General features: G+C 47.3%; 1 protein-coding gene and 1 non-coding gene across 3 annotated transcripts in view; one reads left to right on the top strand and one right to left on the bottom strand.

The window, feature by feature from the left end:
* Positions 1-27954, bottom strand: part of Dnah8 (dynein axonemal heavy chain 8) — a 203950-nt gene that overhangs the window by 62308 nt on the left and 113688 nt on the right. For both annotated transcript variants that reach the window (XM_055607163.1, XM_055607164.1), the window contains 15 exons: positions 27554-27718; positions 25883-26109; positions 23912-24030; positions 22874-22977; positions 21758-21934; positions 20561-20728; positions 19927-20142; positions 16547-16684; positions 15355-15482; positions 14363-14534; positions 12468-12623; positions 9890-10045; positions 6553-6735; positions 2994-3099; positions 410-662 (listed from right to left, as the gene is read on the bottom strand). In XM_055607163.1, coding sequence (XP_055463138.1) covers positions 410-662; positions 2994-3099; positions 6553-6735; positions 9890-10045; positions 12468-12623; positions 14363-14534; positions 15355-15482; positions 16547-16684; positions 19927-20142; positions 20561-20728; positions 21758-21934; positions 22874-22977; positions 23912-24030; positions 25883-26109; positions 27554-27718 — 2468 coding nt within the window. The remainder of the gene's footprint in view (positions 1-409; positions 663-2993; positions 3100-6552; positions 6736-9889; positions 10046-12467; positions 12624-14362; positions 14535-15354; positions 15483-16546; positions 16685-19926; positions 20143-20560; positions 20729-21757; positions 21935-22873; positions 22978-23911; positions 24031-25882; positions 26110-27553; positions 27719-27954) is intronic.
* On the top strand, positions 17003-17106 carry LOC129676750 (U6 spliceosomal RNA). Its single transcript, XR_008720118.1, has one exon. It is a non-coding gene; the product is annotated as a U6 spliceosomal RNA (small nuclear RNA).

Here is a 27954-nt window from a genome sequence, read left to right on the forward strand (position 1 = left end):
TGTGTGTGTGTGTGTGTGTGTGTGTGTGTGTGTGTGTGTGTGTGTGTTGCTTAGGGAGGCCATCAGGCATAGTAACACCTAGCACTCGAGTTACAGGCAGTTAGTTGTGAGCGTTCCGACATGGGTGCTGCGGCCCAAACTCCAGTCCTTGTAGGATCAGTGTGTGCTCTCAGCCACCGAGCCATCTCTCCAGTCCTTGCCTTATTTTCTGCGACAGTGCCTCTCACTAGACGTGGGGCTCACTGACTGACCATCCCGGTTAGCCAGGGAGCCGGAGGGATCCATCTGTTTCTGTTTCTGTTTCGTGGCAGGGACCACAGACCCGCTGAGCCACCTCCCGAGCTTTTCAGCTACAGAACTCTCAGCTGCCGTTTTGGACACGGCCGAGGGGGAGGCGGGGAGCACCTGCCTGGCCATGGACTGGTCGAACAGCTTCAAGAACTGAGCCAGTGAGGTCTGGTACATGATGTTGACCATGCTCATCTCAGTGATGAGGAAGTAGAGGATGCTGCCCCGCGTGGCTGCGGGCCGGAACTCCTCCTGAGCCGTGTTGATCTTGATTTCCGTCTCTGCGGCCACGTGGAGCTTCTCACTTACTTCCGCTGCCGTCTGCTTGGTGATGTGCAGGACACCGATGAGAGACTCATCGTCCACCAAGGAGCCTGGAAGCCAAGGACAGGAAGATGAGCAGGCACTGCAGAGCCAAGGGGCACCAGTTCAGACGTAATGCCACTGCTCTAACCTGACTCTCCCAAAGACCAGAGGCAAGTGTAACTGGGAACCAAAGGGTCCCTGGTCCAGCTACCTTCCAGTGCCTGCATCTTTCTAAACCTTCCTACTGAGGGCTCTACATCCTCTGCCCTACCTGAAAACCCACAGCAAAAGACAGTATTTGTTATGACTATTTATCTATGTGTGTGTGTGTGTGTGTGTGTGTGTGTGTGTGTGTGCGTGTGTGTGCGTGCTCATGTGTGTGCAGGAGCCTGACAGCCTCAGGTGATGTCCCTTGGAGTCTGTTCCCCTTATTTTCTGAGAAAGGGTCTCTCACTTGCCAAGTAGGCTAGGCTGGCTACCTGCTGAGCCTCAGAGGTCTGCTTGTCTCAACCTCCCCACAGCAACGTTACAGGCATGTACCACCAAGCATAGCCTTTTAAATGTGGATTCTGGTGGACCCAACTCCGGTCCACCTTGCCTGCTTGGTAAGGCAGGCTCACTGCCGGATGAGCCACCTCCCCTGCCCAGTAGGTTCCAGTGTTTTAAGACAATGACCACAGCTCCAGTGGTGCCAACATCCCCCGTGAGATACACTTCCGCCCCCATTACCACCTTGGCAACCAACTCTGGTCGAGGTGTCTCCAGTCATGCACCCTGTGTCTCAGGGGATGAGCTGACGCAGGCGCTGTGCCCAGGCTGACAGGATGGCAGCTGAGCAGGACACGCTCTCCCTTAATTTCCTGAGTGAAAGAGCCCTTGGTGGAGATAACCAAGGTCGGTCTACACCTCTAACAAGAATAAACTGGGATGTAGTGGGCGCGTCCCACCAAGAGAAGATGGTCTACTTTTCAGTTTCTGTTCACTGTTGTTTCTAATAGAAATAACTCAGTTACCACAACACGTTCCACTTAAAAAGGCAGAGACACCTCCATGGTGTGCTAATTTCATGAGCTCCATCTCTGCAAGAAGCAGCGCTTCCAGACATGGCTGTCTGGGAGGCTGACGGATGTCTAGAAATGCTGAGTGACTTTGGCTAACATGCCATGTCTAATTCGAGAATCCTGCTGCCATTAGCCTTTCTGCAGGGAGGCCCTGATCCGGAACAGTCTTAGTTAGACAAGGAAACCAGCCCTCAGCTCAACCTGTTAACATTCAGAATGAGTAGGGATGTCGCTGCATCGAAACACGTACACCTTCATCAGCCAAAGCGAGAAAAGGCATGCTTTTCCCTGTGTGTGTGTGTGTGTGTGTGTGTGTGTGTGTGTGTGTGTGTGTGTGTAACATGTCTGGGCCATGCTATCCTATAGCTACAATCACAGCTCCTCTCTTAAGTTTCATTTTGAGACGAGATCTCACTAATATCACCGTGATGGTCTCACATCCTCAATCCCTGTGCCCCAGCCTCCCAGGTAGCTGGGGTTGCAGGTATGGGCCACAGCACCTGGCCTCAAGTGCAGCCTAATGGCACCATTACTCTATGGTGAGGTATTAGATTCGTAAGTAAGCTAAAAATGTGGGGCAGGACTTAATTAGGCTGCTGCGATTTGCCTATAACATTGGTGATATTTCAATTGGTTTTCTTTTCATAAAATTTCGGGGTTGTTTGTTTGTTTGTAGCCAAGGTCTTGCTATGTATACCTGGCTGCCCTCAGCAGTCTGCCTCAGCCCCCCAAGTGCTGGGATTACAGGTCTGCACATACTCGCACACACGCAAACACACAAACACACACAAAATCTTTTAGGGTACCACCTCAAATTGGGCTGTGGTATAATGATTCTGGCTGCCCTTGACTTCCACTCAGGAATCATTTGAGATGAGCCAGGCCCTTGGGTAGCCACGTTTTCCTGACATAAATGGCATGTGTTGTACGTGACCCATCATAACGGCTTTCATTTCAATGCTAAATGAAAGGGTTGATTGATCGATAAGAATAAAATAGAAATAAAAGAGATGGAACACACGAGCATCCTTTGGGCAAGCAAATGAGGCCATCATGAGCTCTGGGGCTCCGCTCGGGAGCCCTTGTTTTTCTCAGGAGAGAGCGTTTTTATCAACAAAATGGCAGCAGGCTCATCCGCCGGCTTCCGTGGCTAATTCAGGCATCAGATTCTCTGGGCTGTTTCCTTAATGTCTCTTCAGAAGCCGCCCCCGCCCCCTGCTTTTGCATTGGTAAGTTGGCCATCTCCTCACATCCATTGTCACCGGAAGGAGGGTGAGGAAGCGGCCTCCTTCCCTCCCGCCAGGAGCCACAGCCTTGTCGGCTCCTAATGTCAGGTACCTTCAGTGGTGCTCAGCTTATACAGCAGGTTGTCTTCCAGCTCCTTCATCTTCCTCTTATTGAAAGTAACGTCTTCCAGAAGCTTCACCCTCTCCGACTCCAACTCCTGCCATTAAGACACAAACAAGAGAAGCTGAGAATCCTGGTCACCAACACTTACAGAGGGTGGGACTCGATGCTGTCTTATAGCAGCTCCAAAGGCTTAAGCAGAATCCATTTTTGAATGATGGAAGAAATTATTATCAAGCCCATCCATGTTTATGTTTCTCTGGATAGCTGACAGAATGGTGCCCACTCGCACCACCGTGTCATAGCTCCGGGGCTGGGAGATGGCCCGGTCAGCAAAGCGCCTGGGGTAGGATCATCAGAACCTGAGTTCGGATCCCCTGAGCCTAGGATGTTTAACAGTGACAGAACATTCTTGCAGGGTTCAAATGAAACTGATCTTACTAATAGTCATTTTTTTTTCTCCTTATTCATTTTTCACACATATGGAGGCGTGTGCCCGTGTGTTCTTGCCTGTGTTGGGGCTCATGTCTGTATGTGTGGGTGGGTGTGTGCGTGCAAGGCTGATGTTTGGAATCATCCTGAATTGCTCTTGCACTTGAATCACTGAAGCAAGGTTTCTCATTAAGCCAGAGATAACAGACACAGCCAGCTCTGCTACCCGTGCTGCATTTCTAGGGATCTGAACTCCCTAAGGACTTTGACCCCTGAGACACCTCCCTGACCCCACACCTCAGAAATTTGACATTGATGGAGTCAATATTCGTGTGTGTGTGTGTGTGTGTGTGTGTGTGTGTGTGTGTGTGTGTTGTGTTGTTCTTGAGACAGGATCTCATTTAACCCCTGGCTGGCCCCAAACTCACTATGCGGCTGAGGACGACCTTGAACTTTTGATTCTCCTGCTCCCACCTCCCTGGGATTGCTGGGATTACAAGCTTGTGCTCACACACATTACACTGCTTTTGCAAAGGACTTGAGGGTTTCACACACGCTGGGCAAGAGCTGTACCAACTGAGCCACATCCCCCAGCCCTCCGGGACACTCTTCATTGCAGCCTTTCTCATCTCTATGCGGAATCACGTTTTGCATTTAGGATTATATCTCAAGGCGAAACAAAGCTGCTAACTCGAGAACATTCCTTGCAAAGCTGCTTCAGAAGCCCTACTAATTTCACAAGCCTTCTGAAAGCCACAGAGCTGAGCAAAAGCCACAGGCCAGCACCGACCAATCGTCTGCCGTGGCTTGAAGCAGTCTACCTGGAGAGTGTTTGCACACAGAATTTGGCACCTCACAGGCAGGAGCTTGCACTGTGTACTTTTAATTACCGAGAGCGCCAACTCTCAGGCCTTCCAGGGAGGGGGCTCACCCAACCATGTGCTAAATTTCGTTTATACCCCTGGTTGCATATACGGGGAAGACATCTGTCGTGTGTCTGTTGTCGACCTCTGTATATCCCAGCTTGGCACACAGCGAGTCAGAGATGGCCTGTCCTTAAACCCTGACTACTGCCCCTGCCATCCCGCTGGCACGGCTGTGGGGCTCGCTGGGGTGAGGAGGAGACAAGTTAAAAAGTGGTTTCCATGAAGGTGATGGTAACCCCTGGGGGTGGAGAGATCGCTGACATGGTAAAGTGCTCCAGTCCGTATTCCCCGGCAGCGGGTAAAGAGCGGCCATGGTGGAGCACGTAACTGCGGGGCTAGAGAACTGGAGGCAGGGCGTCCCCGGGGGCTGGCTAGCCCGGCAGCCTAGCCTAACTGGTGAGCTCCGGATTCCGTGATGGAAACTGTCTCCAAAACTAAGGTGGAGAATAACCAAGAGAGACAGACACCTGCTATCAGTCTCCGTCCTTCACACACATGTGCACATACATGAGTGGGCACGCATACACTAGTGAACACATGCTCGCACCCTCGGTAAGTTTCACACTGTGGCCAGAGGAGTTTCCAAGAGGCCTGGCTACCTGGAAAATGCATGTGTTGTCGGGGAGTAAGACCCCTACCCTCTCTGGCCTCTGTGGAGGGGGGCTTCGGTGGCAGGGCTGTTCGGAGGGGGACCCTCTGCTTACAAAGCTCTCCAGCAACCTGGTAGGAGCACACCAGCCACCCAAGTTTTAAAGAGGAATAAAAGTTGGGGGGGGCGGGGATGTGGGCACCGTGGAGATCACTGGGTACTACAGCCTCATGGGAGAGCTACGCCACTGAGAAGCCATTCAGAAGAGAGCAACAGCACCTGTTTGACTGACTGCAGGGGACACCATGTGGACCTGAGTGGATGGAGGCAGAAAACGGGAAGGCTAGAGGTTTTGACAGTCTCCCCCTTGTGTGGGGGAGAGCAGCTTCTGTCAGCTAGTTGGAGGTCATGAAGGAGAGTTGGCATCCTGTCTCTTTACCTTCTGGATTATCTCTCCTCCCTCTGCAGCCCTCTACCCATAAACCTCCGCTTCCTTCTCTGCCATTCTTGTTCTCACTTTTCCTCCCCCATTTTATGCCTCTCTGTTCTTATTATCTCTCACCTTGCTTCTCCCTTGAATACTAAAATTAATTATGTCAAAGTAAGTGTAAACTATGCTGTGCTCTATGCAAATACAGCTAATATATGCAAATATATTTTGTGCATGAAATCAAGTCTTCTTAACATCTCAAGTTACTTTTGTCTCGTATCCGGCTCTTTACAATATCACGGGCCTAAGTATTCTTTGCTCCACCAATACCCTTAGTTATACCTAACTGGTTTCCGTCCTCCAATGCAAATTTCATTTGAAGTATTGTTCCCTATATCATTACATTATTACACCGTAATATCTGAAATCCCAGCAGCTGGTAATGGCCATCCAGGGGAATTTTCTTTTCTCTGGGATCGATGTTTTTATTAAATTTTTCAGGTGTCTCAAGACAATCCATAGCACTATGGATTGAAATGTGCCGAATCAATACACCCAAAGATATAAGAACAGGAACATGAGGGTGTGTGCATGTGTGTGTGTGTGTGTGTGTTTGTGTGTGTGTGTGTGTGTGTGTGTATAAGGTATCTGGGGATGGAGGATAACTGAATCATATACTTTCCTAACAGAAATTACCACTGAGAAAGAAATATTTTCTTATGCTAACAAGAGGAAATACGATTTGGGCCTATATTTTTTTCACATATTTGCTATAATACATCCTAATCTTTTTTTTTTATTTATTCATGTATTTGTTTGCTTATTGGAAGGGGCATGCAATAACCCAAGAGCTGACTCGCGACGTGGGTCTCAGGGATTGAACTCAGGTCTTCAGGCTTAGCAGCCTGAAGGGGCATGCAATAACCCAAGAGCTGACTCGCGACGTGGGTCTCAGGGATTGAACTCAGGTCTTCAGGCTTAGCAGCCTGAAGGGGCATGCAATAACCCAAGAGCTGACTCGCTCCTACTACCACGTGGGTCTCAGGGATTGAACTCAGGTCTTCAGGCTTAGCAGCAAGCCCCTTTATCTGCTGAGCCACTCGCTGGCCCTCCTAATCAGTTTTAACCTAACTCCCTTATTGTGCATTAGGCTCTTACGTCGAGAGTGGTTACCTGTTTCTCTGTCAGAATGACCCTCCTGAGTAACTGGTTCTCCAGTCCCTTCATGGTGACAGTGAAATCGATGACTGACGTCTTGGCATTGATCTCAGGGGTAAAGGCTGGGTTCGGTAACTTGGTGGTGATGTAAAGTTTAAATGTGTCCATGACGTCGCATTCCTTATCACCCACTTTTACCTGCACAAGTTCAAATGTACAATTAAAAACAGCTTAAAAGATGGGGAGGGCATTGGGGGTTCAAGACAGGGCAGATGGGTGTCCCAGGCTCAAGGCTGTGACATGTGTGTGAATGAATTGGGAAGGAGAGTTGGGAAACTTTAATGACAGATCTTAAATAACAAAGCCTGTCCAATTTTGAATAATCTGGATTGGTGCTTCTGCCTGAGGATGTTCTTAGCTACCATCCAAAGCAAATCAAATGAAAAACTAATCTAAAATCGACATGAATAAAGGAAAACCTGGACACACCTAAGGCCTGACTTTAGAATTTCAGCATTTATCACTCCCAGCAATTCTCTTGTTTTCCCTTAGATGAAGGTATCACCTCTGAGTGCAGAGTGTTTTCAGTGTTTGTAGGAATTGTCCCTTCTTTTCTGCATTCCACAGTCTTATTGCCAACATATTTGACAACAGAGTCAATACAATTTTCAAAGGAAAATAAATACTAGAAAAAATAACATTGACCTCAAATGCTACTATTGGTAGGATACTGAAAAACAATATTTTTTTTCTTTCTAAAAGCCAGGTGGAATCCATAGCATTTTTAAATGGCTTGAATTTCTAATGACTCTCGATCTTACATGGGGCAGGAGCCTTACTGTAGCCCCCACCGCATCCTAAGGACAAGAATCCAAGGCCATTTAAGTGACCTCTGTAATGGAGGCCCATAACCTCCCTTGGCATGTTAAACGAGGTTGTACAAAGTGAGCCAGGCTCAGGAAGACAAATATTATATGTGATTTTACCCTTAGATATGGAATCTGAAAGTGTGGAACTCCTAGAAGCTGAAAATGCAGAGCAGGTTATTTGGCGCTGGAGAGGTGAGGGTGAGTGGTGGGAGTGGGGGAGGGCTGGCCAAAGAGCATGAGCTTCCGTTCCTAGTATATGTTCCGGGGGTTTGTGGCACAGGTGGGCACTGAAGGGATCATTCATTCATTTGCTTGTGGTCAGCGTTAGGCACTACACACGAGTAGCAAAACACCACACATCACCTGTTAAATATATCTATATATACTCTCCATTTGCCAACTGAATATTGTTTAAAGTTTGTGTGTCTGAGTTTTGCCTGCATGCATATATGTGAGCCACATGTATGCCTTGTTGCCATAGAGATCAGAAGGGGATGTTAGATCCCCTGGAACTGGACTTACAGACGGCTGTGAGCTGCCATGTGGATCCTGGGAACTGAACCCAGGCCTCCGGGAGAACAGCATGGACTCCTAACTGCCCAACCATTTTCCCAGCTCCTGTCAACTGAACAGTTAATGGTGATACAAAATTGTGGGTGAACCCACAGTAGCCAAAGAAATCGCCAAGATTTTATTCTTAGCTCCCTTTTCTGGCACACACACACACACACACACACACACACACACACAAATTCAACTTTGTACTCTCATGGGAAAACAAAACAAAAAATTCTTGACATTGACTTGGTTTTATTCATTTTTTTCCTCTTAAATTAAACCCATTCTTCCAGGCTTAAGTAGACACTCGATGTTCTACATACATTTGCTGAAAGGATAGCAAATGGTAAATAAAGGAATTCCTATGGCAGGGTTGGGAAGAAGACTCAGCAGCTAGATCGCTTGTCACTAAGGCATGATGACTGAGGTTTGGGTCCCCAGATCCCATGAAAAGTGCCTGGTGAGCCTGGCAACCCCCTGGAGCTGTAATTACAGGCTCCGAAAGCAAAGACAGGAGATGGCTCCCCGCCCCCACCTCACTCCTGCCTCGCCCCTGCCTCACCCTAGAGCAAGCTGGCTAGGGAGGCTGGTCATGGTGCTGAACTCTGAGAAGCGTGCCTCGGTGAATAAGGAGGAAGGCTAATGGAGAATGGGTCCAGACATCAACCTCTGGTTACACACACACACACACACACACACACACACACACACACACACACGGTAAAACGAACAAATTCACACAGTGAAGAGAAGTTGTAAGTAAATCTGTGTTTAAGGAGAAAATCCTCATTCCTTGCTTATTCCCCTCATTCCTTGCTTATTCCCTTAGTAAGGAAATTAACAAACGGGAAGTGAAATAATTGCCTCTAAAATGCTGTCATTTATCAAGAAATGAAACCAATGAACCTTCAAAGTAGAGAATGAGACCAATTTTAAAAAGAGAGACACTTATATTGAAAACAACTTGTGTAATCATCAACAATTGGGGGCAGAATTCCGGGGCTTCCAGCAAAGTCAATGAGCTTAGATTGAAAGTTAGTGAAGACAGGAATGAGCAAATCAATGTCTATGGGCTTTATTAAAATGCCATTTTCTCCAGTGAGGAGATCCAGGTTTTCCTGAATTTGTGTATTAGCTAGCTTGCAAAGCCCTTTTTCTAACACAGCTAATATATGTGCATGTGTGTCTGTGTGTAATTTCTATGTAACACTATTATATTGTTATTAAGATAAGAAACCTATTTCCCACTTCATTTAAACCAACTCAATACTCTTACTCTAAATATTGTTCTTCTGGGAATTTATATATATATATAAATATATATATATATTTAAATATATATATATAATTTAAAAAAATAAAGGAAGGAAATCAGAACTGCATGGCACACATCAGTATGCCAACATTTTATTTGTACATATCCATCAAGAGGTAAAATGTTGAGAACTCTCTCAGCAGTTTCATCACTCACGATCCATTGCATCCCATAACCATGTGGGATTATTATTTTTCAATTAAAAAAATAAATCAGCTCAAAGAAAAGTTGGAGCTGTATAGATGGCTCAGTGGTTAAGAGCACTGAGGACCCCAGTTCAGTTCCCAGCACCCACATGTTGGCTGCACACAACCACCTTTAACTCCAACTCCAGGGGATCCGATGGCCTCTTCTGGCCTTTGAGGGCACCTGCACGCACATGCACACACCCACACACAAACATACACGTAATTAAAATGAAATATGTTTTTAAAAACTTTGGAAGAGATCAGGCATGAAACAACAGACCTGGAGGAAACGGTGAGTACTGGCATCACTGAAAATGCTGGTTCCCAGGGTACGAAACATCACCAACCCAAAGAGGTGGCTCCACCCCTGTGCTAAGACCAAGTAGATGCCACTGTTCTTTCTCCTTCTACAAAGCACTCGCCTTGAACGCGGTACCCGATTTGATGAAGTTCTTCTCAAGCACGTTATCCAGGGCCGGGTCCAGCTCCTCTCGAATGTCCTCAATGAGGAGGGGGCGGCCCAATGACAGGCTGTCCTCCAAGTGTGTGCGGAAATACTTGTGGTTCAGAGAGGTCACCTGGAGACAAAGAGATGCTTAGTCTAAAACAGTTCCCAACAGTGAAAGATAAATAAATAAACTCAACAGGCAAAAACGGGCTCTCAAAACTTGCAGAGTCCTGACTGTGGAGGCAAGAATGCATTTGTCTGTCATCTGGAAGAAAATAAGGAGGCTCTCTCACTCAGACGGAGCGCCAGAGCTCCTGGCAGATGGAAGGGAAGCTGCCAAAGGCTCATCTTTTGTAACTAGAATCATCCACAGACAGCAAGGTGTCATGCGTATTTGTGACAGTTACTCTGTCTTCGACGGGCCCCTCTGAAATGAATAGGTGATAAATAATAAGTAAATAAAAGAATGTCAGGGGGGGCTGGAGAGGTGGCTCAGTGGTAGGAGATCTGGCTGCTCCTCTGGAAGACCTGAGTTCAGCTCCCAGAACACACACTGCAGTTTGCAATGACTTACAACTCCAGGGATCTGATGCCCCCTTGTGGCTTCTACAGGCACTGCACCCACGTGTGCCTCTCCACAGGCAGCCACACATGCATATACAATACAAAACTAAAACATGTCTTAGAAAATGTAGTGTCAGAAGTGATACACAGAGAAGCCAGGGGTCTATCCCAGAACTCGGGAGAAAGTATGTATTTCAGTGTTAAATATCAACTTTGCTGTAGGCGTCTCATAAAAGCTCTTCATGGGGTTGGAGGCGATCCCCCCTCTTTTTCAGTTACTGGCAGCTTTGTCATGAATGGGTATTTGATGTTACCAAGTACTCTCCCTACCTACATTTGTCAAGATGGTCACGTGATCTTCCCCAGTAGTGATGGCACACTTTGATGAATTCATTTAAATTCAATAAATATTGGAATTCCTACACTATGGAAGAGCTGTGCAGAAAATATAAACATGGAGAAAACTGTAAACCTGACAAGCAGGAAGTTTATGGCTCCGCAGAAGTAAAGAAGAGAAATGTGCAAAGGGCAATAAGTCAAGTCAGACTTGCGGTCCAGAACAGAACGACAAACAAACACAGGCCTCGGGATGGGCTCCCTCAGCTGGGGCACAGGGAAGTCTTAATGAAGCGAGCATTGGATAGAATGGGCTTTGAAGGAAAATATGAGGACTTGTCTGAGATACAAGTGGACAGGCCAGCAGGGTGGAAAACGTAGTCTAATTAGTAAAAATAATATAAGCAATTATGAAAAGTCACACCCCATTTCAGAGAGGGAGGTGGGCAGGGAGATGGCCCAGGCCACTGTCAAGCCTGAAGACCTGAGTTCCATCCCTGGAACACACGTGGTGGAGAGAGAACTGACTCCTACATGCTGTCTTCTGGCCTTCATATGTACCCTGTGGCACACAGAGATCTATACACATATGAATGCACACATATAAATAAACAATCTTTTAAAAATGTGTGGGGCATGAGGAATTCTGGGAACAGGATCTAGGAAACACCGAATAATCCCATATTGCTAGCTGGCCTGAAAATACCAATGATAACATTTTCCCCAAAGGAGCCAGGAATGTTATAAGCCTGGACGTATCTAACCTCGTTTTAAAATTAACATCATATTGGGTCCTACAGGCAATGCTGGACATGGGTGTGGGGCGTGGTGCCCAGCACAGGGGTGGGACTGGCAGCAGTCAGCCTCGGGGACAGTGTCTGCTGCTTCCTTCCTGTTAGTCCAGACTAACAAAAGCCACGTTCACCATGGGCTCAGGTGGTCATGCCAGAGAAATGAAGAGAAATAGGGAGAGCGAGATCAAGAAAGGAAAGAATCGGGAGGTGGAGGCGGGAGGATCAGAAGTTCAAAGTCATCCTTGTCTACATAGTAAGTTTGAGGTAGGCATGGCATCCCAGAGGCCCTGACCCTGCAAATAAATGAACAAATGAACAAAAAGAATATAAAAGAGGAGACACTGTCAGAGCTGTTGCCCCAAATTGCTGATTCGAAAGAGGACAAATGAGCAAACACAGGCCAGAAAAAGCGACCTTACAGTTACAGTCCAAAGGGCTGCTGGCTAAAGACCTGGTGGTTCCCAGCTTGGAGCTCCTGGAAGATCCAGTTAAGAGGTGGAGAACAGAGGAATGAGTTTACGTCTCCAGGCCAAGCCTTTAAAGGCAGCAGAGGCACCACGGCCCCTTTCTCTTTCTTCTCTCCTGCATTCTCGCCTCCATGAATGCTATTACCACATACCGGCTCCAAGATAACGCTGCCTCACCCCAAGGCAAGTGAACCAACTGACGTGGGGCCAAAATCTTCCAAATAGTGAGTCCCAACAAACCCTCTGTCTTTGTAAGCTGGTTCGTCTCGAGTGTTTGTAACAAGCACGACCGCAAGGCAACGAGCACACAGGGGAACTTCGTGAGCCACAGAGTTTACTAAGACCTCGAGACAATGTGATGATTTACACACACTCACCAAACCAGACATACCTGCAAATCGTTCTCTTTTTCCTTTGATTTAATCCATGTCTTCCCCTGAGTCTGGGGATCGATGAGGAGAGGGTATCTGGTGGCCTTTGTCACAATAATGCCATTCTGGATTGACAAGTCATCTCCGGGTAGTCCCTGCAGGCCCCACTCGCCAATCTGAAGAGGAGGAAATGGGGATACGGCCGCTCAGAGGATGGGAATGTGTTGGTTGGTAACTGAGGCGTGTATAATGTCAAACGGAAACACCTTAAACATGTTTTCTCTTTGGGACAATGCGGCTGGTAGGGGAGGCAAACCAAGCCAGCTGCAAATGTAAGCCAAGTGACGCTAGGTTTAGAAAGTGAGTTTAAGTATCTCTTGTCCGTGTTTTCATTTGTGTGTGGGTGGCTGGGTAGCTCTGTACACGTGAGTGCCCTGCTTGCCGAGGCCAGGAGAGTTCTTTCCCTCCAGACCTGGAGCTACAGTGGGTGAGCCACCCAACGTGGGTACCAAGGATGGAACTTGGGTCCTCCCGATCTGGTGGCTAAAGCTGGGGCTGTCCTCTTAGGCTGTACCTTTTCTCTTCCGCTTAGAGAGCGGATTGTGAAAGTAAGCCCGTATCAGAGAGGACGACGGCCCCATCCCTCGGGGTTGCTGTTCTGCCTGGCCTTCGATTTCACCTCCAAGGCTTACACGTGTGTGCACACAGCAGGGGAGGCTTCAGCTGAGAAACGCTGGCAGGCTTTCGTGGATGCTGAGAGGGACTATTTCCTCCCTCAAGTGTAGACGGGATTACAGCACGGTCAGCAAAATCCCAAGAAATCGCAGGCACCAACCACCACCTACCTTTTCTAAGTTATCTGCTAGGGCCTCCAAAGACCCAGACCAATGAGGGCTGCCTGGACCTTGCCACAGAGTGCCCAGTGTACCTCCCGTGAGTAATCTACTCCCCGTAACGATGAGTCTAACAGTGTTTGGCCCAGAGACCGCTCTTTAACCTTTAAATACAGAGCGTGAGAAATTCACAGCATCGGCTCCCGCCAGGGAAGCGGCAACTGGCGAAATGCGAGTCAGTGCGAACACAAGCTGCCCTGGAAAGTATTTACGGCCACAGGGGCTTGTGGCACTGGCACCAGAATCCCGGCAAGTCAGGCATGCCGTTAGTCAGCGGCGCCCGGGCACGCGGGGTGTTAGCTATTTGTGACAGCTGATCCTGAGCGTCACTTTGACTGGGTTTGTAGTCACCCAGGAGAACCGCTTCTGGGAGGCCTGTGAAGGCCCCTGAGAGGCTCAGCCGAGGAGGAAGACTCACTCAGAATGGAAGCAGCACCGTCCGCCCAGTGGACCGAATAAAAAGGAGCAAGCCTCGCTCTAGCATCCCCCTCCTCCTCTCTCTGCTTCCTGGCTGTGGATACAATGTGACCATCTGTCTGACACTCCCGCCACCATGGCGCCATGATGGACCCTCAAAACTGTGAGCCAAAAACACCCTTCCTTCTTTTGTTTTCTTTAGGCTACTTTGTTACAGCAATAAAAGAAGGAAGGAATGCACTGTGCTACCTAACATGTTATATATGACCCCGAGTATATATTAGATTTACATACAGAGCACACTACAATACATAACATATGTAATGCCTAAAGCATAGTAGATTTACATACAAAGCACACAGTTACAGGTGCTGCTTACCTTTGCCTCAAACCTTTGAAGGAGAGCCTAACGGAATTAACATTCTAAAGAGTTGAAAGCCATTTAAGCCACCTTAAGTAATGGAAATAAAGTTTTCAGGAAATTTTAATTTCCTGTAAATGAGGTTTACAGGAAAAATAAAGCAGACCCTCTTTGACTTGGAGTTGATGGCAAGAACTTAAAGTGAGGCTGAAATTCTGACGTTACTAGGAAAAGTCAGACTTACAGTTGGAGGATCCACCAACATCGCAATAAGATTCAGGTTCTCAGTGAAGGGAATTTTGCGCCCTTTCAACTCAAGCTCCCACTGGTCTTTGAGCAAGTAGTTCCTAAATATCTGATTGAAAGGGCCTAGGTAGGAGAGAAAGCCCGTGCACAGAAGCACGTCGCCTACAAGCCTGCGAAGAAAAAAAAAAAAAAGCAGATGCCCAGTCAGTCACGGGGTATAACTGACATGGAAAGACAGAGCCCTAAACATGAATGGGGTGGAAGGGGTCACACTTGGGTGAGATGCAAACGGGCTCCTTCCTGAAGTGTGGACCATGACCTCTTCCTATTACACACCCTGTTTATAGCCTGTCATGGGCCGCCACTGTGTGTGTTTGTGTATATCTGTGCGTATTCATGTGTGCAGGAGTGTGTGTGTGTGTGTGTGTGTGTGTGTGTGTGTGTAGGTGTGTCCTTGTGGGTGCAGGCCAGAGGTCGATGCCAGATGTCATTCCTCAGGTGCCTCCTGACCTTGTTTTTTGACACAGGGTTTCTCTTGGGCTTAGCGCTCACTAGGTGAGCAGAGCGCCCCAGAGATGCGCTTGTCTCTTCACCCTTCTAGCTCTGGGATTCCAGATGTGGGCCGCACGCTTGCCTTTCCACACCTTTCCACATCAGTGAGGACACGCCCTTCACTGGCTGGGTCTTCTTCCCTCCTCAGTGCACATTTTCAAGATCACTGAGGGCAAGCCCAGGGGACCAGAGGGTCAGGCGGTCCCAGCAAGCTTAGATGCCCCCAGATGTGCCTCCTTCTGGAAACTCGTCCCACAGAGCTGTGTGGAGGTCCCTTTGCTCCCTAACTCAAAGGTGTGACCGCAGACAAGTCGGGGGGAGGGGGGGCGGGGAGGTTCAGAAGTGTGGATGGGGGTAGGTTTTATGGTCTCCGTGTCACAGAGCAGTAGAATGGGAGCGATGGCTAAGAAGAGTGCCCGAAAAGACCAAAACTCCTACCTGCTAATCTGTGCTTTGAATTCTTTGCTTTGCTGGGTCCACCGGACTTTCTCTCCACTCAGCCCGTCAATGAGCGCCGAGGCCGCCTGCATCTTCTTCCTGCACATGTCGGCGTCGTTGAGCAGGTCCTGCACTCAGAAACAAGAACTTCTCAGACAACACTTGAAGGAGCTTGAGCAGGGAGAAAACCACATGCACATAAAACCACACAGAGGGCTTTCTCTGCTTGCAAAATAAATCTAGTTGTAAAATAATGCAGCAAGAATTAACATATTGATTAGGTTTTGATCCTTCATTCATGAGAGTGTTTTTTTTTTTTTAACCTTTTGTAAAATTGTAAATATATGTAAAAAGGGCTGGGTAGAATGCTACCCTAGCACTCATGAAGCCTTGGGTTTGAATCCTGGCATCACATAAACCCAGGCACGGTAGTGCATGCCTGTAATCCCAGCACCCCACAGGGGGAGGTTCAGAAGGATCAGAAAGATCAGCCTTTGGCTAGGCTGAGTGGAGAAAAAGTGCGGTGTGTGAAACTCTGTCCCTAAAACCAACAATTAATCACATAAAAATTAAATGAGGCTAAAATTCAAGGAAGTTTTATGAGAGAGACTCTAAGATCATATAAAACAAAGTAGTATTTCTATTAAATATTTTCCAGAAAATAATAAAAGTAATGCTATTTCTTTATTAATTTTTGAGTATACAAAATAATGAGTTTCATGATGACATCTCCATAAATGCACATAACTGTACTTTCCTTATCTCCATTCCCCTGTTGTTGTCCCTTCCCTTTTCATGGTTCTGTTCCTCCCTTAACTCCAACTTTCCCTTCTGCTTTTTTGTCATTTACAAATGAAGGATAGATGGATAGACTGATAGAGATGAATAGATGAATGGATAGATAATAGACAGGTCTGAATGGGTAGACAGAGACAGATGTAGATGTCAGACTAGAAACACAGATAGGTTCCACATATGAGAGGAAACACGTGCTATCTGAGGAACAAAAGACTTGAGGAGGTGAGCGTCTGCCTTGACTTAACCTTTATCCCGTGCACACACATGCGCAGAACGCCTCGTGGTACCCATCAAGCACGCCCACGTTTTTACGGTGTAAGCTTAAAAACTGCACTTAAGTGAAGTTCAAAGCTGCTTCCCATAGGGCACCAGGACTTTCCCTCCATCGTCTCACCATTTTCTCGTTCATCGCAGCGTCAAATTTGGCCTGCACTTTATCCAGCTCAGCCTGCTTCTCGTCCAGCAGGGCCTGGGCCTTCCCCAGTTCCACATTGGCCACAGCCAAGCGTCCTTCCTGCTTGGCCAGGTTTGCCTTAGAGAGAAGGGGAAGGTGGTTCACACACGGGCACGCAAGCTCTATGAAACATTCATGGTTTTAGTTTGTAAATTATCGCATTAAATCACTGAACTTTTTGCAGCGGATGCTATTTCTGGGGCCGTCCGTTTCAGCGTTCGCAACTGGGAAGGCAGGCTGTCTTGGGGATATTTTATTAATTTTTCCCCTTTTTTAATTATTGATGTTCACCATGGAAAGCGCAGAAAGTGCAACAATGCCAAGGAAAAAATCAAAAAAACAAAACAAGCTTCGGTTTTTCTTAGTGTAAGTACTGTGTTGAGGAGGTACTACATGGCGCTCGCTTCAGCAGCACATCTACTAAAGCTGGAGCAATACAGAGAGTAGCAAGGTCCCTGGGCAAGGATGACATGCAAATTCGTGAAGTGTTCCAGATTTTTAATTTGAGAACTATGTGGGGGTGGGGGGGAGAAGGCAAACTTCTCTTTTTAAAAAGTTACTAAACGTCATTTTTGTCATTTTTATTTTTCAATTAACAGACTCTGATCATTGCCCTATGTCAATATTTTTTAAATAAAAAAACAATCATTTTATGTGTTTGGGTGTTTTGCCTGCATGTATGTCTGAGAAAAGGGAGTTGGATCCCCAGAACTGAGCACCATGTGGGTGCTGGGAACTGAACCCACATCCTGTGAAGAGTAGCCAGTGCTCTCCACAGCTGAGCCCCTCTCCAGCCCTTTGAAACGCTTTTTCAACTGGTGATACGACTTTATGATGTTCTGCCACCTGAGGGCATCTTAAGTTATTAATATTTCCCTGCATTTTCTTCCTCTCTGGTGGTTAATTCTGAAGAACGATACCATGATAACTATCTACTGGGTAAAGCCAGCAATATGATCTGTTTGTTGTTCTGGTAAAGATTCTTTTGAATGAAGTTACTGTCACAGGAGCGCTTTCTCTTTTCTTTTCTAAATCCTACAACATACATGGTAATCATCGGCTTCTTGTCAATTTAAAATAATCAATCACTGTTACTCGGCCAGAGCCCTCCAGGGTAGAAGCTCTTTGATAAATGTCTCATTTTCTTTCTTAGTCACTCATTTGCTTGTTCATTGATTTAGGTGGGCTCTCGCTCTGTCGACCAGGCTAGCCTCAAATTCCCAGAGATCCACCTGCCCTGTCACCTAAGAGCTGGTATTAAAGGCGTAGGCCAATGTGCCCAGCCCATGTAAAGCTGGCTCTAGATCTATCAAGGACCAATGGCAAGTGCCCCAATCTCAAGCCAGCAGAGTGTTTCTGTTGGTACTCACTTAAGATACAGATTTTCATGCCATATTTATGTTTTATTTAATTCAATACTATCTTGATTCTTTCATGAAGCATTATTATAGTTGGATCTTTGTGGATCATATTTTTTTTATTAAAAAAAAAACAACTTTGCTCTTATGGTCCTTTACCTCTGAATTCTAGATTCCTAGTAAGTTTTCACTTGGTATCTTTCTGTTTGGGGTGTATTTGCGGTTTTCCTATAGTTTCCCCTCTGTTAAGGCTTTGTTTTCTATTTCATTTAAAATCATCTGTGTAGAGCTTAAAGAGGCACTCACGTCTTAAAAGCCTTCTCATGAAGAGCGGCAGCACTCTGCTTGCCTACCCAGCGTCTAGCCACAGAGCAACGCCTCCAGCTTGGTGGGGGCGCAGGGGTTGAGTTTGAACCCTGGGAATATGGTGGAATATTTTATGCATCGCTTAATCCCTAAGCGTGATTTTTGCCGCCTCACACATGGACAATACCCTCTGACTGAGTGCAGAGGACCTGTGTGCATGCGTATATTCTATGGTGGGAGCTGGGCTATGCCCAGTGCTTTGCCTGCTTCCTTAAGAAGGTCCGTTTCCTCCCAGTGAAGAGAAGTCTTGTGGTGTTGAGCTTTTTGAACCATGGCAAGCTCACTCTCAACACTCTGCCTGCATTTCTGAGACTTCCTGGTTTCTCTTTTATCCTGTGTGCATACCTGCTTGTGTGCATTTAAATACGTATGGATGAGGCCAGAGGTCAACCTCAGATGTCATTCAGGTTTCTCGCTCCTTGCTCAGAACTCACCCATTCAGCTATGCTGACTGGCCACAGAACCCCAGGAATCTACCTGCCTCTGCTCCCACCCCCAACCCCTGCCCCTGGGTGCTGGAATTAACAGCTACACCCTATTCCTTTTCACGTGAGTTCTGATGACCACACTCCGATCTTTATTCTTGCAGAGCACGCTTTTAATGATTACGCCATCTCCCACCCCCACCCCACCCCCGAATTTCCTCCTGTCATGAGCAACTCTGGTTATGTATTTGAGGCTTCACACCATGTCTTCATTCGGTGACGAAACCAGGGACATTTCTGGGTGCTGTCCCTAACTTCCGTAAGCTCAGATTGGAATGCTGTGAGCAAACTCAGTCCCGAGTCTCTGAGGTTTGAAAGACATGCCAACCTTGCCTATGGCAGCTTGATGATTACTCTGAACAAATTCATTTGCTGTTAACGTGAACAAGTTACTTCTGGTTGTCTGCACTGCCAAGAAACATGCACCAGATATTTTTAAAGAGAGAGAGAGAAACCTTAGAAGGGCATAAAAGTCAAAAATATACATGGGGGTGCACGAGATTAATCCAAGTGGAAAGCAGAGACAGGCAGATCTCTGTGGGCACCAGGCTGGCACAGTCTACATAGCTAGTTCCAGGCCATCCAGGGCTATACATTAGAAAAAAATGACTAAATGAATAAATAATTTAAAACGCAGTTGCCTATATTGGTCTAAATTACAGTCTGCTAACAGTAATTCTTTTTTTTTTTTTTTTTTTAAAGAATAAGTATGGTCTTTATTCTTTTTCCCCCATGGGTAATACATTTTTTTAAATTAATTTATTTATTCACTTTATATCCCCACTTTGGTTTCCCTTCCTTCCTCTCTTCCAAGCCCTTCCCCTGACCCTACCCCACCCCCCAATTCACTCCTCTTCCTTTTCTGTTCAGAAAAGAGCAGGCCTCCCATGGGCATCAACCAATCTTGGCATATCAAGTTGCAGTAAGACTAGGTGTTTCTTGACAGCCTAGCAGGGGGAAAGAGTTCCAAAGGCTGGCAACAGAATTAGAGACAGCCCCCTGTTCCCACCGTTAGGGTTCGCACATGAAGACCAAGCTGTGCAGCTGGCTGAGAGTAATTCATATGACCGCCTTTACCAAGCAATGATTTACGGGGAGGAGGGAGGCTTACCTTCAGGGGCAACACTTCCCTGTTGATGCCATAAAATATCACCATAGCAAGCGTCCAGGACAGTAGCCCCGCCACATTCCCACAGACTTTTTTAGCACTTTCAAAGGAGTAGTCGTCCATGTTAAAATATGGCTGCAGCAACTCAACAGTCTCTTCGTTGATTGTGTCCTTCGGGAACTGTTGCAGGCTCCACAGGAACCCCGTTGCACTCATCAGCTGGAAGACAGTGTGGCAATCTCTCAGTTCTGGGAGAAAAGAATTCCCCCCATCCTCCATTAGCATGAACCCTGAGAGTCTGGATGAAAATGGCCCCTATAGGTTCACATTTATGAATGCTCGGTCCCCAGTTGTTGGAACTGTTCGGGTAGGATTAGGAGGTGTGGTCTTGTCAGAAGAGGTGTGTCACTGGGGGCAGGCTTTGAAGTTTCAAAAGTCTACACCATTCCTAGTTCGTCTCTTGCTTTGGGGTTGTGTCTCAAGATGTGAGCTCTCAGCTCCTGCTCCAGCACCATGCCTGCCTGCTGCCAATCAATCATGGCCCAAAAACAAAAATGGTAAGCCAAAACAAGCCTTTCCTTTTTATCCATGTATTATCTCGGGTACTGTGTGCAGACTTAGCGAAGACGTGTCTTACCTTTAGCGACTCTCCCCAGGATGGCTTGCAGCAGGGCTTTTCCGGGTCCATGGTAACGGGGTCAATTTTCTTTTGGAAGAGCAGCAGCACACAGTCCATGATCCTCATGATCAGATGCGGCGGTTTGGCGAGCTTCCTGACCGTGGCAATGTCATTCGGTTTGATGGTCTATAGTTGGGAACAGCAATCAATATAAAAAAATTTTTTTCCCTGAGTGGTATTCATAGACTCATATACGGAAACCTAATGCCTTCAGATGATTAAAGCGGAACACAATCAAAACAGATTTCATCTTCCGATTCCTGTCATTATCTCCTCGAGGGAGCAAATTCTGACGTTTCTGCATAATGATTCCCTTGGAGGTCGGGTTCAGGTTTCTGTTTATTTGACTTTATTCCCGGTTCTGCTGCCCCTTCAGCTGACTCAGAGTCTCACCACCACTCATTGCCTGCCACCCGGCCTCCGCTAAGATAGCATAATTGGGTAAGTAGCGTTTAGACAGCTTGCATCTTCACAGCAATGGACAGATATTAAGACAGGTGACGGAGGTGGCTCCTTTGGAGAACTGACTGCTAAGTGGTGCCAACGTGAGGGCCTAGGTCAGGGTGCTAAGCACCCACATAAAAACCACATGTGGCGGCCTGTGCACAGCACTGCAGAAGCAAGAACAGGAGGATCCCAGGGGCCATCTTAAGTTATTAAGTAGAAGAGAGGGAAGATGAAAAGAAAGGGTGGGGAGAAGGAAGATCAGGGTAACCCTCTTGCCCCGCAGCTGCGGATGTCTAGCTTGGAACTGTATCCTTAGAGAAGCAGGAGCTACAAGAGGGTCTAAAGCAGGGGAGCAGCCAGGATAAGGCTGTCTCCATTATCTGAATCCATCGTGCTCATAGCAGGCATGTCCAGCCTGAGGGTCCCCAGCCTCATGTGTCCCAGGATAGCTCTGTGTATCATCTGTAGATGACAATGCCATGTTCTCAATGCCAAAGGACTGGACATCCCCAAGTTAGGCAACTGTCCACTGGCTCCTTTTCGGAAAACCCTGTAGCTAAGAAAACCAGGCCAATGGGGGCATTTGTCTCCAGACGAGGTTGCAACAAAGTTTCCAGGTTAATTCCACATAATGAAACTGGGTACCAGGTAGGATTTGTGGAGAGGGGGGATAGAGGAGGGGTCGGAGGGGGGATGGGCGGTGCTCACGTTCAGGGCAGCCTCCGCCTCTTCCAGGGCAGGCTTGGCCGCCTCCAGCTTTGACTCAGCTTTCACCTTTTCACTGTCGATCTCATCCACAATTTTCTGAGCTTTGTCTTTTACCTCCTGGACTTCATTTTTCACTTTGGCTGATGCCTGGGCACTCACCGTGACTTCTGCCAGCACCTGGTAAATTAAGAGAATCAACCAAACCCTTTAGAGCAAATGTATGGATTTGGGTCCATGAGATACTTATCTTGTAAAGTACAAAAATGAAACTAAGAGCAAATGTCTCCATCCATCTGAGTCACCTATATTTTAATGTGTATCAAAATCATTACTTTGAGGGAGCTGAAGAGATGGCTCAGCAGCTGGGAACACTGACTGCTCCTCCAAAGGACCTGAATTCAGTTCCCACATACCCGCATTGAATGGCTCACAGTCATCTCTAACTCCAGCTCCAAGAGATCGGACGCCCTCCTCTGGCCTCCCTGGGCACTATATGCATGTGGGCATACACACACAATAAAAATAAATCTTTATAGTTTCTCTGAGTGGTACCTTGCAATATTCTATTCTGTAAGCTGTCCTTGGGCTTAGAGTATACACAAACAAATGTAAGCTTTTGCATAAATGGTGTTTCCAGTCTACGAACATCCACGAGTCAAGAACAGTGGAGTAAACAAGAGACCACCTTGTTTATGCCCCCCGCCTCTCTCTCTCTCAGAAAGAAAAAAATTGTAAGCCTTGCCTCTTCTAGAAAATTAGAGTAGGAAAGGACCTCAAAGCTGAGACTTGATATAACAAACAGCTAAGGAGAAAGCCCACAGACAGATGAGTGAGAGCAAAAGCTTGGAAAGAGAAAAGAATGTTCTGGACCAGGCAGACATGTCCCTGTCTAGATGTGTCTCTGGGTGAGCTGAACAAGAACAGCTTGTTCTCACACACCTAGGCTGAGGTTTGTGTCCCGTTTACTTTTTTTTAAAGAGATTTTTTTTAAATAATTGTTTTTACAAGTAATTTTTCATTAATCATTTGAGAATTGCAAAGCAGTGTGAAAAGGCTTTTTAAATAGCGGGGGAGAAACGTTCCCCGCTGGTGGTGACAGGGCGCGTGCAAACTCACCTCGTCCGCTTTCACGGAGGCCACAGCCAGCTCCTTCTCCTTCACTGCCAGATCCTGCGAGAGTTTGGCAACGGACTCGCTCGCCTCCATCAGCTTGTCGAGACCTTTACAAACACACACGGGCGGCCCTTGCTGACTGTGGGCTTCGACACACACACACACACACACACACACACACACACACACACACACACCGGCTCGCGGTGGACAAAGGCAAACCTGCTCTCTTCTTAGCGCGCCCGAGGGTGCTAAGGGGGTGGGAACTCGGGCCCTCGGCACACGCTTTACCCACTGAGCCAGCTCCCGGGCCCCAGTTTAATTGCGTTCTCTTATTTTGCTTTGTTTGCTTTTTTTCCCCATGAGATGGCTCTTCCTGGTCAGCAAGCATTCCCCGGGGACTGTGTGACCACAACCTGACACAGTGAAGCCAAAGCTGAAAGACCCATTAGCCATGGTTCTAAAGAAGGAAAGTGGCCCTCTGTTTGCACAAGTGCCTAGTTCTGTTTTTATTTTTAACTAGGCCAATCAGCACTTGCTAACTTGGCCTATTCTTAATAATCAAATTACAGTTTGGATTGGACAAACACCCAGGCGTTCAAGGTCATCCTGGACCATATATAAGGAGATGAAGGCTAGGGTACACTACAGGAGACACTATCTCAAAACTAGTTCAAAACAAGTTAAAAAAAAAAAAAGTGTAGGGGCCGAAAAGACGGCTCACGGGTTAAGAGACTGTACCGCTCTTGCAGATAACCTAAGTCCATTCCCTGAACCCATGTTGTGCAGCTTACAGTTTCCTGAAACTCCAGTTCCCAGTGATTTAGTGCCCTCTTCTGACCTCCGTATGCACCTGCACTCAAATGCGCAAACACACACACACAGTCACATACACACAGTCACATACACATATTTTTTAATCTAAAAAATAAAAAAACATTGTGTTTGTTTCCAAACACAGTGATACCCATTCAAGAAAATGTTGGCGTTGTCATCAAACAAACCCTTTTCAAAAAAGACAAAACAGGTCATTCCTCTTACCGATATTCATCCGCTCCGCTTGTTCGTTGATGTACTTCACCTTTTCCGTGTAGATGTTTTTATAACCATTTATAAATGAGAGGTATGACTTGGGGGTCACGTGGGCCCTTCGGCGGTATCTGAAAATAGGAGATAAAAATAGCCCCCTCGGTCACCTTCTGCAAAGCTTCACTGTGAAAGCTACGGGGCACTAAGTACCTGGCATCTTGCCTTGCTCTGGCATGGCAGTTTCCACCTATGGGAAGCTGAGGGAAGGCCGTCTCCTAACTCCACCAGGATTTTGTGAAGATTAAATCGATTAGCAAACATAACTCTACCAACAGCAAGTTTCTGGATGGACAGGAGGGACAGCGGGGCTGATAGCAGCGTGCTCTGTAATTCATTTCCTCCTAGCTGTTAATAGTTTCTCAGCCCAAAACCAGTCTCTCCCCCGTCCGGCTGAATTGGCCTTGAAGTCCAAACAGCCACCCTGGACTCCGGGTTCAAATCAAACTGGGCTTTATGCCTCACTCCTCATAATAACCACAGAAATAAATAAAACTGGTAATTTTACCTAAAACTAAGGTCTGACTCTAGACCCTATAGTCTTCATGGACTGTAGCCTTACAGTTTTGACTTAACAACTCACCTTTGGAGTTCTGAGGGTTTCTAACATTTTCCAACTTTCCTTTGATTGCTTTGATTTTGGTTTTTGCTTGTTTGTTTGGGACGCCGGCGTACATGTAACCGGGCTACAGCATTTTGTGAAAACGTTCACTTTGTAAAATCATTTTGTAAGAAAATCATTCTTCAATTTAAGACAACGGGAAAAGCTTGAAAGGTGCGGCAGAATTCTCAAAAGTGAAGGGCTGTGGTTTGTGGTCGTTTGAAGGTGAAAGGAAATTGATCTTGCCAGATGATGGAGGCAGAAGAAGTACTACTGTCCCAAGTGTGAGGAGGGTCCACACCCGCTCAGGCTCCCCAGAGTCTGAGAGCACACCTAGAATCAGGTACGAGGGGTGGTCTGGGCGGGGGGTGGTCTGGGCATGGGCCTAAGCAAAGAGAAGGGGCCGGCTTATGCAAAGACTTCAAGGCATGCAGTAGCCCTCAAAACTTCCACTATCACCCAGACTTTGCACAAACAAACAAACAAAAAACAAAACAACAACAAAAACAAACAAACAAAAAAAAAAAACAGAAAAAATCAGGCGTAGCTTTTTAGGAAGACTCCATACCGCACAGAGCCTGTCCACTCGTCCTAAGCCGGGGCTTGCTTCGGCCCGGCAGACCCTGCTCCAGTCTTGCCCATCACCCTTACTCATCAGCTCCCATGCACTGTGGGGTATGAAAACCCTGCAGTGTTTTGTTTTGTTTTCTTAAACCATTTTGGCCGGCTTGCTAAGAATGAACACGCCAGGACTGTTCTTGCTAAGTGGTTCTCCTGCACCCAATTAAAGTTCTGCTTCGTTAATTCATTGCCAAGAAAAGACTTTGATGAGGCGCGGCTATGCAAGTGCCAAAGCTAAATGTCCCTGCAACCTAAGGCAATAAAGGAACTTGAAAACGGCACCCTGCTTCAATCAGAATAAATAATGCGTTGGGTTGGGAAGCTCGTTTTAAACCGTTTATAAGGAATTATTCAGGTCATTTTCAAAACAAAATTAAGCAAATGAAACAGTGATTCATTAAGCATCTGCTGCTTGGAGCCCTGGCGGGCAGAGAGGTATTTAAAAGTATGGCCCCTCGTTAATTTTTAAACCCTGTTTATCTGGCATCTTTTCATTACTTAATCACTAGAAAAATCAATGCAAGAAAAATGTGATGTGGCCTGCACGATCTGTCTACGCAGAGTGCCTTACTGGTCGTTATGCTTTAACTCCTCTTTGGAGAGAACTCTGCGCTTCCATGGCCAGCAGCCACGGATCTCAACGCTCCCTCACTTCCCTTTGGAAACGGTTCTCACAGCTACTGAGCCTGCACAGTCTCACGCACCTTTGGAAATAATTTTCACAACTCTCGGAAACCATGTCGTGGAAGAGGCCCATGGTTTCTACCACCTGCTTCTTGATCTCACTGGAGCAGACGATGTTATACTCTGAGAGGAAGTAGGAGGCCACGGCGATCAGAGCCTCCTTGGGCCAGCGGCTGAACCAATCCATGGTGCAGCCTGAAATCAGGCCGGGGAACTTCAGGGAGCGGGCCCGGAACTTCTCACCAACCTGTGGAGAGCGAGGTCAGGAGATATGAGCAGCACGGAGGGAGGACGGTCAGCTGGAGAGGAGAGCGTCCACACCCTGGGCCGGCAGTAAGATGCCGCGAGCTTAAGAAAAGGCAGACACCTTCTCAGGCTGCAGCACCGAGTCAATGTTCAGGCCAGGGAAGGAGCTCCGACAATCTTTTCCCTCTCCTGGAAGTGGCTGCCATATTGGGTTCCAGTCTAGAAACTACCTTCTAAGAGGAAAGTGACAGACTGGCCATGAGAACCCTTGGCAGGAGGATACAGATGGGGAAGGCTGGACACTGGGAGGGGCACAAATGTGACAGCCCTGGGTGGAAATAGGATTTCCTAAAACCCCCCCTTGGCTATCTATTGAGACTCCAGGAAATTAGAGTACCCCTAGAACATCGTGCTGGGTGAAGGAAAAGGCTGCATCCGGTTAGAGGAGGAGCTGGTCTCGAGAAGGTGACCGCACCCGACCCTGACACTTTGCAAGAGACCACCTTGCAAGAGAGACTGCAGCACAGACAACGGGCAGGACCACGCCTTGACAGGGATGCTTGGCTAGGCACCAGCTCTCTTGCTTTCTCTCTAAATTCAAACCTCAGGGCAGGACCTGAGTTCCAGCGAGCAAGGCTGGCTGCTTTGAGCTACCTGTCCCTTCAGCTGCCTATGTTACTGGACAGGTGGTCCCTCTGAGGAAGCACTTAGGGAGGCTACAAAGACTTCCTCCAAGCATCTTCGAAGCTCTGTGGGTGGGAGAGGAGCTGGGCTCATTTTACAAGGCAGGAGAGAAATGCAGAGAAAACTGATCGCGCAGAAGGGTTCTAACCACCAGACTGAGTCTCCATGCTGCAGGGGGATGAGACCTTCTGAAGCTGAGCAGAGCTATGCAGCAGAACATTCCATGAGGGTGTGAATGTCCTGCACATCCGCTCCCCAGCAGCGCTTCCCACACGGTAGCCACCGGCCACACGTGGACAGCGAACACTGACAATGGGACTAGAAGGACCCAGGAGCTGGATTTTAATTTTTTTACACAATTTTAACTAGTTAACATGTAAGTAGCCACATGGGCCAAATGGCTGCTACATTGGCCGGCACAGTGAGCTGGAGATACTCAGAGTTGGAAAGTCCGTCAAGAGCACTCTAGATGTTATGTTCATGCTGGAGAGACAGATGTGTGAGATCCTAACACCAAACCCTTCATGGTTCAAACACCGGACGTCTCTTGGTAATTCATGGACTGGTAAGCCACGTAGTCACCGACAGTGACTCTCAAATAGCCACACAGGTGATGAGATTTGGGTCCAGGGAGCACGGCGTTGGGAAAGAACTCGTTTTAGTTCCGTCAAAGAAAGGTTAGTCTCTGGTCAAATCTGTCCCCAGAGAAGGCCGCCTGTTAGATGCCCGAGTCTGCCTAGAATCGAAGGACGCAGACTCACCGGGGAAAAGCAGAGGACGACGTGCAAGTTCTTCCTGGATCTGGTGATGAAGTATTCATAGAGGTTGTCGAAGGTGGGAGGGTGGCGAGGCAGCTCCCTCTTCATCACCGATATCAGGCCCTGCGTGATTTCATCCATCTCATCTCGGGCAAATAAGTTGGAGATCTTTGAGGCACATACAGGAAAGAGAGAGAGCGATGTGTGCTTTGAGACTTCCCGCTGCCGATTCACTGCTGTCTCATTAGCCACCCTCCGTAAATCCAACCCCCTCCTCTTCCTCTCTTTCACACACACACACACACACCACCACCACCACCACCATCACCACCATCACCAACAACAACCAATAGTCTTTCTGCTGTTCCTCAGGTCCATGCCAAGTCTGCCAGACAACACCAAGC

This window comes from Psammomys obesus, unplaced genomic scaffold (genome assembly GCF_907164565.1).
Source record: "Psammomys obesus unplaced genomic scaffold, mPsaObe1.curated_primary_1811, whole genome shotgun sequence".
Taxonomy (NCBI): Eukaryota; Metazoa; Chordata; class Mammalia; order Rodentia; family Muridae; genus Psammomys; species Psammomys obesus.